At 47.5% G+C, this 15954-nt stretch overlaps 1 protein-coding gene across 1 annotated transcript; it reads right to left on the reverse strand.

Moving 5' to 3' along the window:
• Nucleotides 1-1508: 1508 nt before the first annotated feature.
• STUB1 (STIP1 homology and U-box containing protein 1) lies at nucleotides 1509-15909 on the reverse strand. The gene is made up of 7 exons (XM_088464526.1): nucleotides 14881-15909; nucleotides 14165-14363; nucleotides 7370-7535; nucleotides 7070-7160; nucleotides 6206-6262; nucleotides 4625-4741; nucleotides 1509-2963 (listed from the first exon to the last, which is right to left on the reverse strand). The coding sequence occupies exons 1-7, from the start codon at nucleotides 15061-15063 to the stop codon at nucleotides 2838-2840; spliced, it is 939 nt and encodes a 312-aa protein (XP_088320652.1). The 5' UTR covers nucleotides 15064-15909; the 3' UTR covers nucleotides 1509-2837.
• Nucleotides 15910-15954: the final 45 nt, after the last annotated feature.

Raw genomic sequence — 15954 nt, forward strand, 5'->3', positions numbered from 1 at the left:
GGGACAGGCACATGGAGGTGTAAGTGATGTGGGACAGGCACATGGAGGTGTAAATTATGTGGGACAGGCACGTGGAGGTGTAAATGATGTGGGACAGGCACGTGGAGGTGTAAATGATGTGGAACGGGGAGGTGTAAATGATGTGGGACCGTTACGGGAAGGTGTATTAATGGGAGAGGGGATTTGAACGTGTAGATAGTATCTAAAAAGTGTTTTTCCCAACATTTTACAAACTTGTAGAAAAAACTGAAAACCCACATGAAACATTTTATTGTTCCCTGTAAAGACTAATATGCTGAAGAACACTTGCTGCCTATTATTGGTCCACCATTACAAAAAATGTTTAAATCAGCCATTTGACACAATTTAAGAGCCAAGAGCCTCCCATACTTTCCTTATAGCCACTAACAGCCGTCTATACGGTGCTGCACACTTCTCGTGTGTCCGGGATGATGTCCCCACTGTTTCATACCTTTCTGCCAGGTCACTTTTTGCAGAACAAAAAAAAAATGTAGATCTCGGTGAATAAACTAAGTTACATCTCAGCAAATCGCCATTTCTGATGACATTTCCTTTGCCGCAATCATACGAGTTCACTTTCGCAAACTCACGTCTATCTGAAATGACCCCCAAAATGTAGGGGGACACTGCCCTCTGTGCAGTTTAGTTTTACTGTAACTACATTCCTGCTCAGGATGTAACCTTTCATGTCTGACTCTCACATGGAGCAAAAAATAAAGAAATAAAGAAGCTGGGTCCACACTTACCCAGTGAAGCGGCCAACCAGCCGTCACTCCGACTCAGCGGCAGACTTGTAAGGGTCACACACTTACCATTAGGCCGCTTGATAGGTCTGTCCAGATTTCACAACTGGGCAAGCATTTAAATTAGATCCACCTCTCTTCTGCATGGATAGTTTCAAAGCACCCCTACTTGCTATACAACAGTAGTGTTCATTCTAGCACCCTGCACCTGTCACAATCTGTGCCGTTCCTCTCTCCTGCCTGGGGTGTCGCTCTCCGCTCTGGTGCTTCTAGCACACACTGGTCTGAAATGCAGATGGTTGTATCAGCTGAGTGTGCTAGAAGCACCAGAGCAGGGAGGGACACCCCAGGCAGGAAAGAGGAACTGCACGGGTTTTGACAAGGTGCAGGGTGCTAGAATGAAACGCTATAAGCGTGCTACACTTGTAGCCCAGACACAGAGGTTACCGGACTTGGGGGTCTATGTACTAAGCAGTGTTAGGAGACAGAGTGAAAAGTGATAAGGTGCCAGCCAATCAGCTCCTAAATGCCATCTCACAGGCTGTGTTTGAAAAATGACAGGAGCTGATTGGCTGGTACCTTATCACTTTTTATTCTGTCTCCTAACATTGCTTAGTAAATAGACCCCAAAGGAACATAACTTAGTGGACGCACAGGACAGTACGGTTGGGTTCCTATTATCGGGAGACCTTTGCTTAGTGGAGATCTTACACTAAAAATAATGCACAAGTCAAGAGACGGAGCCACAGGGAACCTCTTTAATGTATGCACTGTGCATTCACATAAGACCAACACCCTCCCACGTTTCCTAAATGAAGACTCCTCTAAGGGAATAGTTTAGTGACCACAGGAGCCTCCGACTTATTTACATCTGTTATATACAGGGTGGGGAAAGTCAATAAGTTCACAAGAAATCCAATTCACATTGGGAGATTTGCCCTGGCCGTCGAGGGTACTGTCGGGCAGGTTAGACGACGGTTACAACGGCTGGTAGGGAAACAATGAGTACATTTGTCTTTGCTCCTTTCCCCAGCAGGGTAATGGGCGTTGCGATAATCCGTGGCAGAACGGTTTTGTCCCGGCAAAACGTGGTGGCATGCAGTCATGCAGCTTGTCCACTGATTGGCCACACCGGACGTCACAATAAGAGCCAATCAAATACCAGCTACAACAATTACGGTTTACTCAGAAGAAGGTCCATCAACGGCCGGAGAGTACGTTTCCGAGAGTGCCGCAGTCACATGGTTCTAACCTGGCAGAGCGCATTCAGTAGTTGCATATTGCGAGGTTGTCCTATTGTGAGGGGCGCAGATCCAGTATGCTGCAGCAGCCGGGGGAAATAATTATGTATCTACTGCGCCATCTGCTGGTGCACTGTCACCAATTAGGGAGATTGTTCACATACAGATCACACTACGAAGCCACTAAGAGACCTTGAAGTTTATTCGAAGCATAACACTGAAAATGAGATCCGTCAAAGAAAAAAAAAACATGCTGGGGGAGGGCGGTGGCACCGATCCGCGCATCTTGCGAGGAAGGCAGTAGACTCCCTACTCCTTCAGATGTCCAGGTAAGTGGTCGGCGTCATGTGTGATGGGGTATGTTTGAAGTCTCCGCAGCCCCCAAGCAGTGCGTTGAGTACAGGACTGGGAGGGAGCAGCAGGTTTCTGAGCTGAGATTCACCGCTCTTTAGATATGAAGAATTATATTTGGGAACGACATGTAGTGCGGTCTTCCTGCTGTGTAGACCCGATAACTAAAAACACAAATCTGGCCAAAAATCGCTGTTTGGTGTTTCAGCGACCAGACAAAAGCAGCTCTGCTGTAGGGTTAGATCTGGAGCTTTGGAACTCTGACCATCCTAGAAACGGGTCAGGAAAGACTCGGCTCCTTGGTTCTCTGGAGCAGAGTCATTTCTGATTGCCGCATCGAGCCAGACGGCACAATAAATACATTACACATGGGTGAGATGAGTAAGGCATGAGGCAAGACAGGCACATTACGTAACGCAGTGGGAGGAGCTGTCTGGCACTGAAACGACACAACGTCAGGACGGTGAATCCTCCGTCGTCTTTAGTATTCCTCCACCCAGCCGTTCTCCGATATGAAGGAATCGATGACCTCTTTCATGGCTAGGTTTGGTATCAGTTGATCTTGGGTCAATGGACTTCGAGTCACAGGATCAAAGTGTCCAACTCTCTATAGGAACAAAGAGGACAGAAGCAGTTAGTGACTATTATACTGTAAAACTGGTGGGCAGACCACGCTAGCCTCGTGTTTCAGAGTGTTACTGATTGTTAAAGTCAGCCATGTACAGGAGAATATGCAGGATTATATTATAGACAGTGAAGATAAACACTAGAGGTAGTCAACATGCGGCCCTCCAGCTGCTCTGGAACTACACATCCCAGCATCCCCTGCCAAAGATTTAGCATGCCCTAATACTGTCAGGGCATGCTGGGATGTGTAGTTCCAGAGCAGCTGAAGGGCCACCTGTTGAACACCCCTGCAATAGAAGCTCTGTTGTGTTACCACTGCGTAATTCTTAGCACACGTAGCCTACATACAAAGGAGGTGGCCATTTTGTGAGCTGAATCTCCATTCATGCGAGTGATGGATGTCAGGTGGAATCTGTGTCTCGTGAATATTGTGATCTTACAAAATGGCTGCCACCATTGTGGGAAGACGAAGGATATCAGGGCAAGTGAGCAGTTCCCCTTAGGCACCGTGATTGTAGCTGCTCATCTGCCATCCTTAGTACATGCTGGCAGCACTGCTTCCATATACTATGACCATGGTGACGGAGGAGGAGTAGGGGAGGTGCCCTGGTCTCACAGTCAGTGACCCATGCTCCTCAGGTATATGCCACCAGAGGTCACGGCGGAGGGAAAGAGGTGGCGGAAGTGGAACGTCACTGGGGACAAAGGGTGATGATGTGTAATCTCTATACTCACACCATACTTATAGGGCTAGTGTGGTCACAGGGCAGTTGCTGGTGTCTGATTTAAAAATAAATTAAATACAAATAGCAATTACTAAATGAGAGCTCTATGCAGATGTATTCCTTGAACGCGGGGCTTTGTGGGATAGCCTGAATAAGGAAAATTAAATAGATTTCCATTTGCTACGCCCTTTATTAACTATGTTTTCACTGGAGCGGTTTCGGTAATGCAGCAACGACACTAATTATACAGAGGTAACGTACCGTCGGCAGGGGCACGGAAATCACATAAAAGGTGGACAAACGACAAACGTCAGAACACCGGACGGCAGGTTGCTATGAGATCGCCGCAGTCAGCCTGGACCCTGGAGGCAGCACTCAGCGATCTACTGACGACCATTCCGAAGTCAGCACAATGTACTATGGGCCTTATCCAGCAGACGGTTGGGAATCTGCGCAGGCGCCGGACCCATACTGCGTATGTGCTGGCCTGCATAACCCTATGGTCTCTCAGGCACAGTTCGGATCATTAATGCATGCAGGAGGCATGAGGCATGACACCTCCGTTAACATAATTCCAAGGACGGAATTGCAAAGCTGCCTGCGTGCATCTTTGCAATTCCGTCCAGTGCTGAGCCAGGCCCTATCAGCAGACAGAGAACCAACGGTGGGCGAGTACCTTTAACGCGGATAGATAACCCCATCCTGCTGCAGATACTCTCTAAATGATCAGGGCAATGGGTGCTGTTAGATCAGCCACTGATATATAAACAGGTGCATTACAAAAAGATGGTGTAATCTCTAGCAACAACACTGTTCTTTATATGAATTGCTGGATTCACGCTGCAACACCACAGTGTGTGACTGGCTGACTACTGAGGTGCCCGATAATCCCCCCAAGGTGTGCCACAGACATTACCTGCAGGTGCTCTTCAATGTCCTTCCTGTCGTAGGTGATCCCGCTGGGGGTTATGCAGGGCTCTCTCATGAGCTCAAAGCTGATCTTCCCGCACAGGTAGTCTGGGATGTCGCGCTTCTGTAGGAGGGGGGGGGGGGGGGGAGGGGAGGGCAGGAGGAACCAGCCAGAGTTAGTGCAGTCACAGCGAGTGGGAACTACATCAGCTCAGTCACAAGCCAGGCACACAGCAATCATATCCACAGGGGGAATACACAAACCGCTGAGGAAATTCCTGTATGTTAACCAGCTTCTATGCAACACAAAAAAAAGGAGCGGTTTAAGTGTTATAGCTCTTCCCAAAACATAATTAGAGCGGCTCTACCTTTATTATCCACACAGAATACCAAGTGAGGAGGTGCTGGCAGGTTTTCTGGGTTTTTTTTTTTTTTTTTGCAAGTGTAAAATAAAGAAATCTGGAGAAAATATAATTAGCAATGACCTCAGCCCTAATAATGGCCATTTCCATCTCTGTATTCCGGCTGCTGAACGGTGAGCACCACACTAACAGCAAAGTGACTTATCGGTTTTCATGTCGCTACATTGTAACTGTTCAGAAAACCTATCAATGGTAAAGGCCATGACACGTTTTATCCCGGGCATCTGGATCTGCGCTATATTCCACCCTGAAGTATGGTTACTGAATGGCCAGTGCGGTGAGGTTAGAGGCCCTTTAATATTTGGAACGGGTTAGGAAAACGTTACTTACAGCAACAGAATCACAGCGTCAACCAAGTGTAACACACGAGAGACAACCACACAATGACAGTAGCTAAGGGATTAGACTGCAAGTACTGTAAAATTATAAACGTGCATTGCTAGGCAAAATGTGGGGTGCAATTCAGCGCGATGGCGACGAATTGCTTCAGAAACGGTTGGAAGAAGGGGCACTTCGTGGCCAGTAATATCGTTAATTTTCTCGCAGGGAAATTAGATTTGGCTGCTGCAATATACGGTGGTGGTGGCAGCACAATGCGCTGGAAGAATGCTGCAGTTGTCAGGTGACCAACAGTGGGCTGCTCCCTCCCATATTTTCCTACAGTCCCTTCCAGCCCTTTAATGTGTCATTATGTAGCCCTACAAACCCTCACCTCCTCAGCGCCATCTCTGACCAGTGCAGTTATGGATATCCAAAGAGGCATCTCTTACATCGTCTACATCGGAGGTGGCCAAACTCGGTCCTCAAGGAACCCTAACAGGTAGCGTTTCTAGATCACCGGTGGAGCTAGTAATCGGGACACCAGCTAGGAGATCTGTAAAACATGACCTGTAAGGGGTCCTTCAGGACCTAGCGGAGGTCACCCCTGATCAGAATAGATTTCCTGAGGATCATTTTGTGCACAGTCATCAGGACCAGGGTTCTGGGCACAATGAGAAGGTCCATCACTAAGCCTGATTCCAGTGCTACAAGGACAGTGAGTCCCCCGAACCACCACCATCCTCCTTGTGCCACTTATAGACCACAGAATCGGGCTTTACTGTAGTCCGAGCCTTTGTTCATCTCTCTCCAATGACTGCGTATATGGTAATATAAGAAGCACGCACCTTGCGCTTTTCGTCTACTTGGGAGAAGAGTTCGTCCATCTCTGCCAGATGCTTGTCCTGTAGAATGAAGAAAGATACAGTCTAAGTGACCCTTGTAAATAAGGCATTGCCAGCCTCTGGCCACCTGCCAGCACCTCCTTCACCCCCCGAGTGCTGGCCCTGGGCATCGGCCCTTTAGGCGATGAGTGGCTGCAATTTAATGGACAACAGCTAAAATGTTACATAAGGCGGCAGAATAGTCAGGGGCGCATGTGGTTCCCCCCCTTGACCCTCGCAAATACCTTGTTTCCATCTCTGCCAATTGTAAATAGTTCGCCACCGCCCTATGCAGATATCTTTTCCGCCTAATGCCCCCTAAAAAAAAATTCTAGTCTGCCCAGACCCATGTGAAATACTTGTTTGTTCCCCCTTTGCACATTGCTAATACACCCTCCAGGATCCTGGACCCTGAAAAATAGCTTGACGCTCCACACCCCCCAGAACCTAACAAATGCAGCCCACCCTGACCCTCGCAAATGGCTCGATCCGTGCCAATGACTCATCTCCTCCCTTGACCCTCGCAAGTGGCTCATCACGCCCCCCACCCCTACAAGTGGCTTGTCTTCCCACCATGAAATGAGCTCACCGCAACCACCTTGTCCCCTCGCAAATGACTCATTGACCCCGCTGGACCTTCCGAATAGATAATACCCCCCACTGACCCTTGCAAGTCTGCACCTCACCACTCTCTGCCGCCTTGCAAAGAGATAAAATACCCCCATACAGATCAATGGCATATTTGTATTAGACGGACAGAAGCTTATGTCTGTTTGTGAGTGAGGGCTTCCAAGACCCAGGCCACCCATTAGGGCACTATGCACTCACATGCTTGGTTACCATACAAGACAGCTGAGTCCGGCTCCGGTTTTCCTCCACGTTCTCCTCCTCATGTTTCCTCTTGGTCTCTTCCAGCTCTCTGTAAATGAATAATGACAGGTTAGACATTAGCTGCCACCACTTACGCCTCTGAACTGTGCTCTGTGGAACAGGCCGGGTTTTATACTGGTCTCTGTAGTGGACGGCTGCACTGAGCAGCATCTCTCTCATTGGGGTGACTCACTAATGGCCACGCACTAAAGTCAGCAGCCTTCATCACCTTGGTGTGTGCAGGAGAGAAGTACCCACCTTTCTTTCTCCGCTAGGATGAGCTTGGTGAGATAGGCGTGCAGCTCGTTCTCCTGGTTAATCCTCCTCTCCTCTATGTTGTTCCATCGTTTCTTCTTCGCGATCCGCAGGGCACTTGGGATGTCGTCCCCGAAGTTCAGCCTCTGCTCCTTGGCCAGGTTGTAGGCTGGGATACAATGGAGGGAAGGACTAGGTTTTATTGGATACTTTTTTATCTTTTGCCTGCTCTCTACCCATCGCTAACTCCCCCAACGAAAAAAACCATCATACATCCCACCTACTCCAATTGCTTTAATGTACACAATGAAGCCATGGGCGAATAAGGGCTCGGACCACCAATCAGCTTCTTCCACTCTCTGTACGGGACAACAACAAAATAGGACGGAACTGGGGGAAGGTGGCACAAGTGATAGCTTGGAGGAGCCGCACGAGGCCCTAGGGACACCCATCACTAAAGAGTGGAGAAGGGGACATGTAGAAAAGTTCCCTAAGCCAATCAGCTTCTACAGATGTGTTCTCATAAATCTAGCCTCCATAAGCCACGCAGCGCGACTTGCCTGGCGTGAGTGAGCCCACCAGGTCCTGTGCTGCTCTGCAAGCGTCGGGCATCTTTTGTCGCTGAAAATGCGTCCAAAGCCGGGTACACACCAGATGATATGTCGTCCGAGCATATATCGTCCACATCGGCGAGTGTGTACCCGCTATGATGCTGACAAAGCGCGTTCCCGCACGTTGTCAGCGAAATTGGTCATTGGATATAGTCAGCAGGGTGTACTCACTTGCCGATGCCGGGACCCCCGCCGGGTACCACCGCCTATGATATCACACTGGCTACACATCGTTAAGTGTGTACCCAGGCATAAGTCGCAATGCGATGCAACTAGGACGCACCGGCAGACTGTGCTGCTGCTTCGCATTATCAATTTAATGAGCATAGTCTACTGGTGCATCGGAGCTAGAAGAGTCTCACAGGACCTGGCAGGAGAAGAGGGGCTTTTAGGCACAACTGCAGCAAAGATGTATAAAGACACATCTGTGCCTATCATATTATAGAATGCAACTGATAAACGCTTAGTACTAGAAGCAACTTCATTCTTTTGATCATTTGATACATTTCCCTATTCATCACTTTAAAGAAGCCTCCGCTGATTCCAAAAACCAGAACCAACAATCACAGTCATCACAAGCGGAACATTACAACCACATGAAGGACAGGTTGAGCATGAACAGACATCTTTACCTTACAGAACACCCTCCACCTACTTCCCCAGCTTCTCTTGTAACAAGTACCTCGCGCCTCTTCCTCACGCCTATAGGATTACGTCGTCGCTGAAGCTCTGGCAGGAATGGCGTGGGAAGAGGTGTTCGGTAACATTGGGCAAGTGACATGGCAGGGAATAGTCTGAGCGTGCCACAGGCAGGTAAGGAGGCAGGCACGCTCAGATTATTCCCTGCCATGTCACTTGCCCGATGTTACCGGATTCATCTTCCCACAGCAGCCACTGCACAAGGTTCCACTGTGACATAACCAGAACGCGCTCATTGGAGCAAGCAGTACAGGGAGTGTTATTTCTGGCTACATCGCTGCTGAGCGGCAATAGCCGACATTGCAGTAGGTGCGGGCATGAAGCCAGCCTGCTACCCGATAACAATCCGGTGAGATTACCATCAGACATGTAAGCAGATGCCGTGGGAGATCATTGTCAGCAGTCTGAGTGTGATCACCACCTGCAGTGAAGGCAGAAGAGATCTGGCTGCTCCTCCCTTGGCCCTGTGCTGGCACGACACGCCTGGCCAAGGTATTTACTGAACCTGTCGCTCGTGCGAAGAAAAACAGTGTGTGGCTCGTATTAGCTGAACCCTGACCATCACCAGCAGCGATGTACTGTAAATAGAATTCAAAATATGCAAAAGTTATGCTGCCCATCCACTAGGCGATTTTGACAGGCGATTGCACGAGAACGACATCGTTATTATACAATCGCTGGCAAATCGCGCAAGCATCGGGCATGTTTTGGTCGGAAACAACCAGCGATGCACGTGCCCGCTGGTTGTTTCCGACATCTATCATCGCCAGTACGATCCCGTCAGGTCCAGCATGTGCGGGTATGATGGATGTGCCTAGACTGAACGCTCAGTGTAGGCACATCACAGACATAGAAACGACAGCACGATTATGACATTGTAATCGTGCTGTCATTTCTATGGTCTACTAGTGGATGGGCATTACTCTACACCAGGGGAAGTCAGGGTGTGACACTGCAGCTGCTATTGAACTACACGTCCCAGCAAGTCCTGCCACAGTTTCGCTATTAGTGCCCACAGGGCTGTGTAGTTCCACAACAGCTGGTGTGCAGCATGCACCCTCTCCCTGCTCTACACCAACAGCGTTACATAAAGCTGGGCCCTGTGTGCTGTACACACTGACCTGACGCTTCCATCGGCTATTTGTGGCCAGATATTACTTGGAAGGTCGCGGTGGAATATAAATTGCTGGCCGGGCACTCTGTGCAGTACATAATGGCCAGGTACCTGCAATATGACCTGTATCATGGCTTCCCGAGCTAAACCAGCAATCCGTAGCAACACCGGAGTGCTGACCTGATGATGTCGGCAGTTTAAGACTGAAACGTTCGGCCTTTTGTAATTACTAATTCTGCCGGCAAATCTGCAGCTGCAGCAGTTTATATTACGGATTTTATACATTTACACAATCCGACCTGTGCAAGAATCAAATCAGTTCCGATCTGGAGCAATGTTACTGTGCTGCCAGCAGCCTGGTATAAATGATTCAGCAAGCGACACAGAGTAAGTGGTATCGGAACTCCTGTCAGCTTGTTGCTGGTAACCGTATATATGAACAGTGTGTCAGACGAGCTCTGTGCCGCGTTACACTGGAATCCTGGAACATTCCCCTGCTGCGGACATTAAGGTGCCTTATTCTGGGTTACCGAATCCCCAGATGTAAAGAGTGTGGATGGAAGGGGCTAACTCAGTCACTATCTGCCATCTTTTGATGAGGATTAGCCTGGCAAGTAAAAAGTCATACCCTTATACATGCGGAAGCCATACAGGAGGTGGCCTTATGGCCAGGCGCTTACTGTTCCCTATAATTAAGAGGTGGAAGACACAACATCAGATTACGAGATCGCTTACTAAATGGGTTTAATCTGCAAAGTTAGTCAACCAAAAGCCATGGGGGGGAACTTATAAAAACTTATACACAGGTAACCAACAAAAGTGCTTTAACCTGTAGTAATACTAATTTCTAGTACAAATAAACAAATTTCAGACTCTGATTGGCTGTTATGGGTTGCCATTTTTTCACAGTTACATAGATGTCTCATCCATGGCTGGAAAAGTCAGGCATAACAAGGCTTTCATCCAATTCTCTTACAAATCAATTGGAGAACACCTTGTTCTTGGTAAAAACGCCTGAAACATAATATATATTTATAGACAGGGGTCAGATGCACGAGGGCCAATTTTATCGGAGCCTGGAAAAGAAAATCATCCGCCATCATTGGGCGATTCGGTTACTGTCGGGACGTAATCAACATCACTGCCGCCAGACGGTGAACACACTGTATTACTGCACAATGCAAAGCACAATAGCACTTACAATACTCTATAATGCCTGAACTAGCGAGTAGGTAAATAAACACTAACATTATGGGGAGTCACAATTGGAGTATGTGAGACTATTACCCAGACTGGTATTAATTGTGCAAGGGCATTAAAAAAAAAAAAAAAAAAAAAAGGAGCGAGTAACAAGGTGCTTACTAGTAATACATAAATCTTAAAGGTGCATACACACACGATTTCTTGAACGATTATCGATAACGATATCGTTCAATCGTTGAAAAAATCGTTCACTTTCTGAGTTAAAACGATGAATGATTATCGTTCATGCGCGTTCACGTTTGTAGTTCAGTCAGACTGACCAACTCAACGAATTTCAGTAAGGGAATATGCAAAAATCGTGTGTATTTCAAAAAAATTGCTCATTACATTTAGTAAATGAACGATTTTAGTAAACGATTTTCATTAATTTTTCCCTTGAAAAAATGAACGAAAATCGTTTACTAAAATCGTTCATTTACTAAATCGCTGTGTGTGTACGCAGCTTCTGAAATAATATGTAAGTAGATGCTGTGGGAAGATGATGGTTATCAGTCTCAAATTGAATGCGTGAAATTGATTGATCACTGACTGTAGTAAGTGAAATAATACTAAAATAATTCATGACCATTAGTAATAATAAATAAAAGATTAACGATAAATAGCTGAAATGCAGTGCTAAGCAAGAACTGCATAAACAAGCAACATAACAATGTACCAGAATGAAAGACAGATGGGTATAATATACAGCAACGATGAGACTGGAATTGTGAATCTGTCCTTCAAACAGAAACCCCTCTGATGAGAGGATGAGAAACGCGTTAGCTCCTGAAGCACCAATCGCCTCACTTATAATATAGTAATAATGATAAACAATGGAGGCTTACAGCTGTGTCTATAATATACAATGCTCACTCAATAGCCAGGCGAGTAATGGCGATCTCGTGGAGCAGTGATTGAAAATGACGGTACACTTCAGTGGCCAATAGCGATGTAACAAATCATTTTATTTATGTACAATAAGTCTTCATTTTTTTTTTTTTCTATTCAATAGGGACGATTCTATCGTTTTGGGCGCCCTTGAATCCCATCTAAAGTGACGCACTGCAGTTAAGGCGCCCAAATGCCTTCCTTTAGGCGATAAGTGATGGACGCCCAAAACACTGAAGCGCTCCCAGTCACTTTATATGGGAGCTTTAGGCACCCAAAACAATTGAATATGCGTCGTATGCAGCTCTTCTGGGTTTTTTCCAAGATGCTTGGTCATTAAAATCTTTAATCGCTTGCCCATGAGAGAGCCCTCAAGATACATTTACTAAGTTGTGGTTTCTTGCTGTTACGGTCAGCATTTACTGATGGTTTTAAAACGGCAACAGAAATCAATGCCCGATTCAGCATTGGTTGCTGTTTCCATTTTAAATCTATTGGTGGCTTTGACAAACCGCCCATTACTAAATCTACCTCCTCATCCAACAACTAAATGAGTCAAATAGCGCCAACATTTAGAATAGGGATGGCCATCGATACCCTGTGGTTTAACACTATTGTTTTTTTTTCAATGCTAGTACATTTTCCATTCGATGGTGGCTTTCCGATCCATCAAATGGTCACAATGCGATGATCTTCCCATGGGCTGTCCACCTGCTACTGCTCAAAATCTGGCACAACTGCTGCTCTATCGAGTTGTGAAACAGGTAAACTTGCGCGATGGTTTGATCCGGGAGGCCAGACCCCCATTCGATGCTGGGCTTCCGTTGTCAATCCCTAATTTCGCACAGGGGTGCCAGAGACACAACAATAGGGAATATGGTTGCAGAGTCCTAACGAACCCGATCGCAGAGACGGCTTTGCCAAGCAAAAGTTTATTGTTCTCTCCAACACACGCTCCACAAATCGCCATTATGTCACATTGATCTCAAGGCTCCTGTGCTTAGCTGTACCTAGTACACGGGAACGCATATGATGCATGTAGTTCTAGAGTAATACCTCTTGTGCAGGCTGTAAGCAAACACAGGGGACTGTGGGCCTGATCCAGCAAGGAACGCAAGTGTGCGCACGCACCCAGCCGCTGCGGAAATATGCTAATGAATGCATACGCACATCAATTGCAGCAGAACAAGCAGACGCTTAGCACTACATAATGCCACCCACTTCCCTTTACTTGCGTCCTCTATACCTGGCAAGACAGCGGAAACATTGGTAAAATCGCAAGTCATCGGACCCATACGCACAATACTGGTTGACCCGACCCTCCCGCAGACTTTGCTACATCTCCTGCACGCAGTGAGAGCTCAGGCTGTGTAGGGTCTCACAATGCCTAATTTATGCACGCCTCTGCAACGGCGTTGAAACACACTGACACGTGACACGCCTGCATTCGCACGATCACACCCCCTGCCATCAACCACAAACGGTACTTCCTGTCAATCACTGAGTGGTGGGTCTGTGTGCGGTCTGCGTTCGCATTCCCCTTCGCAGCGCCTAGTTCGGCGCACGCGCACTGCATCTAATACGCATGCAGAGATTGCAAACATCGGCCAGCTGCATGCGAACGCAGCATTGCGTCCTTGCCGAATCAGGTCCTGTGTATGCATCGATGTCACATTTATGATGATTGTTTTGGACATGGTCACACCCCCAATGAGGTCACACATGCATTGCTGTTGGGCCACGCTCCTAAACTGCGGTACTGGGAGACTATTGTCAATTAGACTCTCAGGAGAACTTAACTAGATGAAGGGGAATCTGGAGAAGAGAAATCAAACAATGGAACTGTACAGAGCTCTGCAAGAGGACTTACTAGCAACTTCATAGAAACTCGGCAAAGGATTAGAACAAGAACATTTTTATGTATCTATCTGTTAATATTTACAATAGATAAATACAAAAAGTGGGGAGGGTTTAGTATCAGAGGTCCCTTAATACAACCACCTAGTACCACCATCAGAATAGAGGCCCATAACTAAAAAGCATCCTTATTTTGCAAACCCATGCCATGGCCAAACACCAGGGACTATAGGCTAAAGCATACAACCGTTTGCACAGTCCTTATTCGCAATTTTAAATCATATATGTATACTATTGAAGTCACTTTGTGCCCAGGACACAAATCAGTGGTCTTGTGGGTACTGATAAAGAGACAGTCATACCCCTTCTTCTAAGAGACAGACTCACCTCTCTGCAGATTGGCAATGGCTTCATCGTAGTTATCCATTTCCATCTGGCACTGCCCCAGAAAGAAGTGGGCTTTCACCGACTGGCAGTCCAGCTCCAGAGAGTGCTTACAGTCTGCCAAAGCCTTGTCCAGCTGCTGCATCTTCAGGTAGCAGAGGGCCCGGTTGGTGTAGTACACAGCGATGGAGGGGTTCCGTGTCTGGATGGTGGGGAAAGAACAGTTACCACTCCTCAGACAACACAGCTGCAATCAATTGCATAGCTGTCATTTAGCAAGAGTATTCAAAGTTAAATTATGCAACCGGTACAGGCCCCCATACATCAGCAATTGATTGCAGCAATCGTGCAATTTGCAATCGATTGTGTATAAAAATCTTTCCCTTTTTCAATCGATTGTGGCAATTCTGCAATCGATTGAAAAAGGGAAAGATTTTTATACACAATCTATTACAAATTGCACGATTGCTACAATCAATTGATGATGTATGGGGGCCTTGAGTCCACGTAACGGGGCTGGATAAAACACTGCTAATCCAGAAACCAGGTGACTTTATACAAAGCCAAGAGAAAGGCACAAGAATTGCAAACCCTAAAAATGACCCCAAAAGTCACTAAGTAGCAGCGGCAGCACATTTTTTAGGCGCTATATAACATACAGTAACTGACATGAAATGCCCTACCGCCTCTGATTTACGCAAAGGCTGCGGGAAACTCACAATGGCTTTGCTGTAACAGGAAACAGCCTCTTGGTATTTACGAGCCACAAACAGCCGGTTGCCCTGTTCCTTCAACTCCTGTGCGCTGACGCTTTTCTCTGGGCTCCCGCCAATCCCACCGGGGCCCCCGCTGACCCCGGACGGGCGCCCCCCGCCGCTACCACTCTCTTCCTTCCCTTTCATGCCGGGGCCTCCGGGCGTCACTCCTCCGAACCTCGGGACGCTTGGTGCCACCCCCAATTTCACAGTTGGCGCGGGACCCCTTATACCCAGAGGGGGACCCCGTTACACGTATAGATTAAACTCTCTCAACTTTCCCACCCAGACTCGGTTCTTCCACCGCAATACCGTCTGCGGCGATTACAATCTCAGGTGTGACTGGAATATAGATTTCAATGTTTTAAACCAGACATAAAATACCACTGGCCCTATAATCTGTCGACCACGACACCATCCCGCATCGCACTACTGTAAGCGATTATATGACATTAATATACCACATTAACCCCTCGCTCACTGCTTCCCACCCGCCCACGGCGGCGCGTCAGTCCACAGCCTGAGGGACGGTCGCAGAGATAAAGTTACAGCAAATATCTCTGTAAATCTAGTGTTCAGCAGCTCAGGTGCTGCCCCGATGCCCTGTAACCCAAGGTAACTAATTACCCCAGGCTGTATACTTATATATTAATTGAGATAAATACTAATGTTCAAGTTCCCATAGTCCCCCAGCACTAATAATGTAGAATAACCCCCCTAACACTGGATATAATACTGTGGGGCAGGTCTATGTACGTAAGTGCCCCCCTTATACATTGAGCAGGGACAGGACCCTCCACCAGACAAGCAGACACACAGGTGACGGGCCACGGGGCCACATGCACAGCCCCCCTCCTCCCGGGATAGGCCGTTACTGCCTCGGCCTCCCGCACTGACACAGCTCGGGACCCCGACCGCTAAACCCCAACCGGAACTTCCGGTCCCCTCCGTCCTCTCCTCCGACTCCGCACAACTCACTACAACACAGTGTGTCAGAACTGACAATGACAATGGGGGCTGGTTTTTTACATTTCTGTT

Source organism: Taudactylus pleione, unplaced genomic scaffold (assembly GCF_031769625.1).
Source record: "Taudactylus pleione unplaced genomic scaffold, aTauple2 ptg000061l, whole genome shotgun sequence".
Taxonomy (NCBI): Eukaryota; Metazoa; Chordata; class Amphibia; order Anura; family Myobatrachidae; genus Taudactylus; species Taudactylus pleione.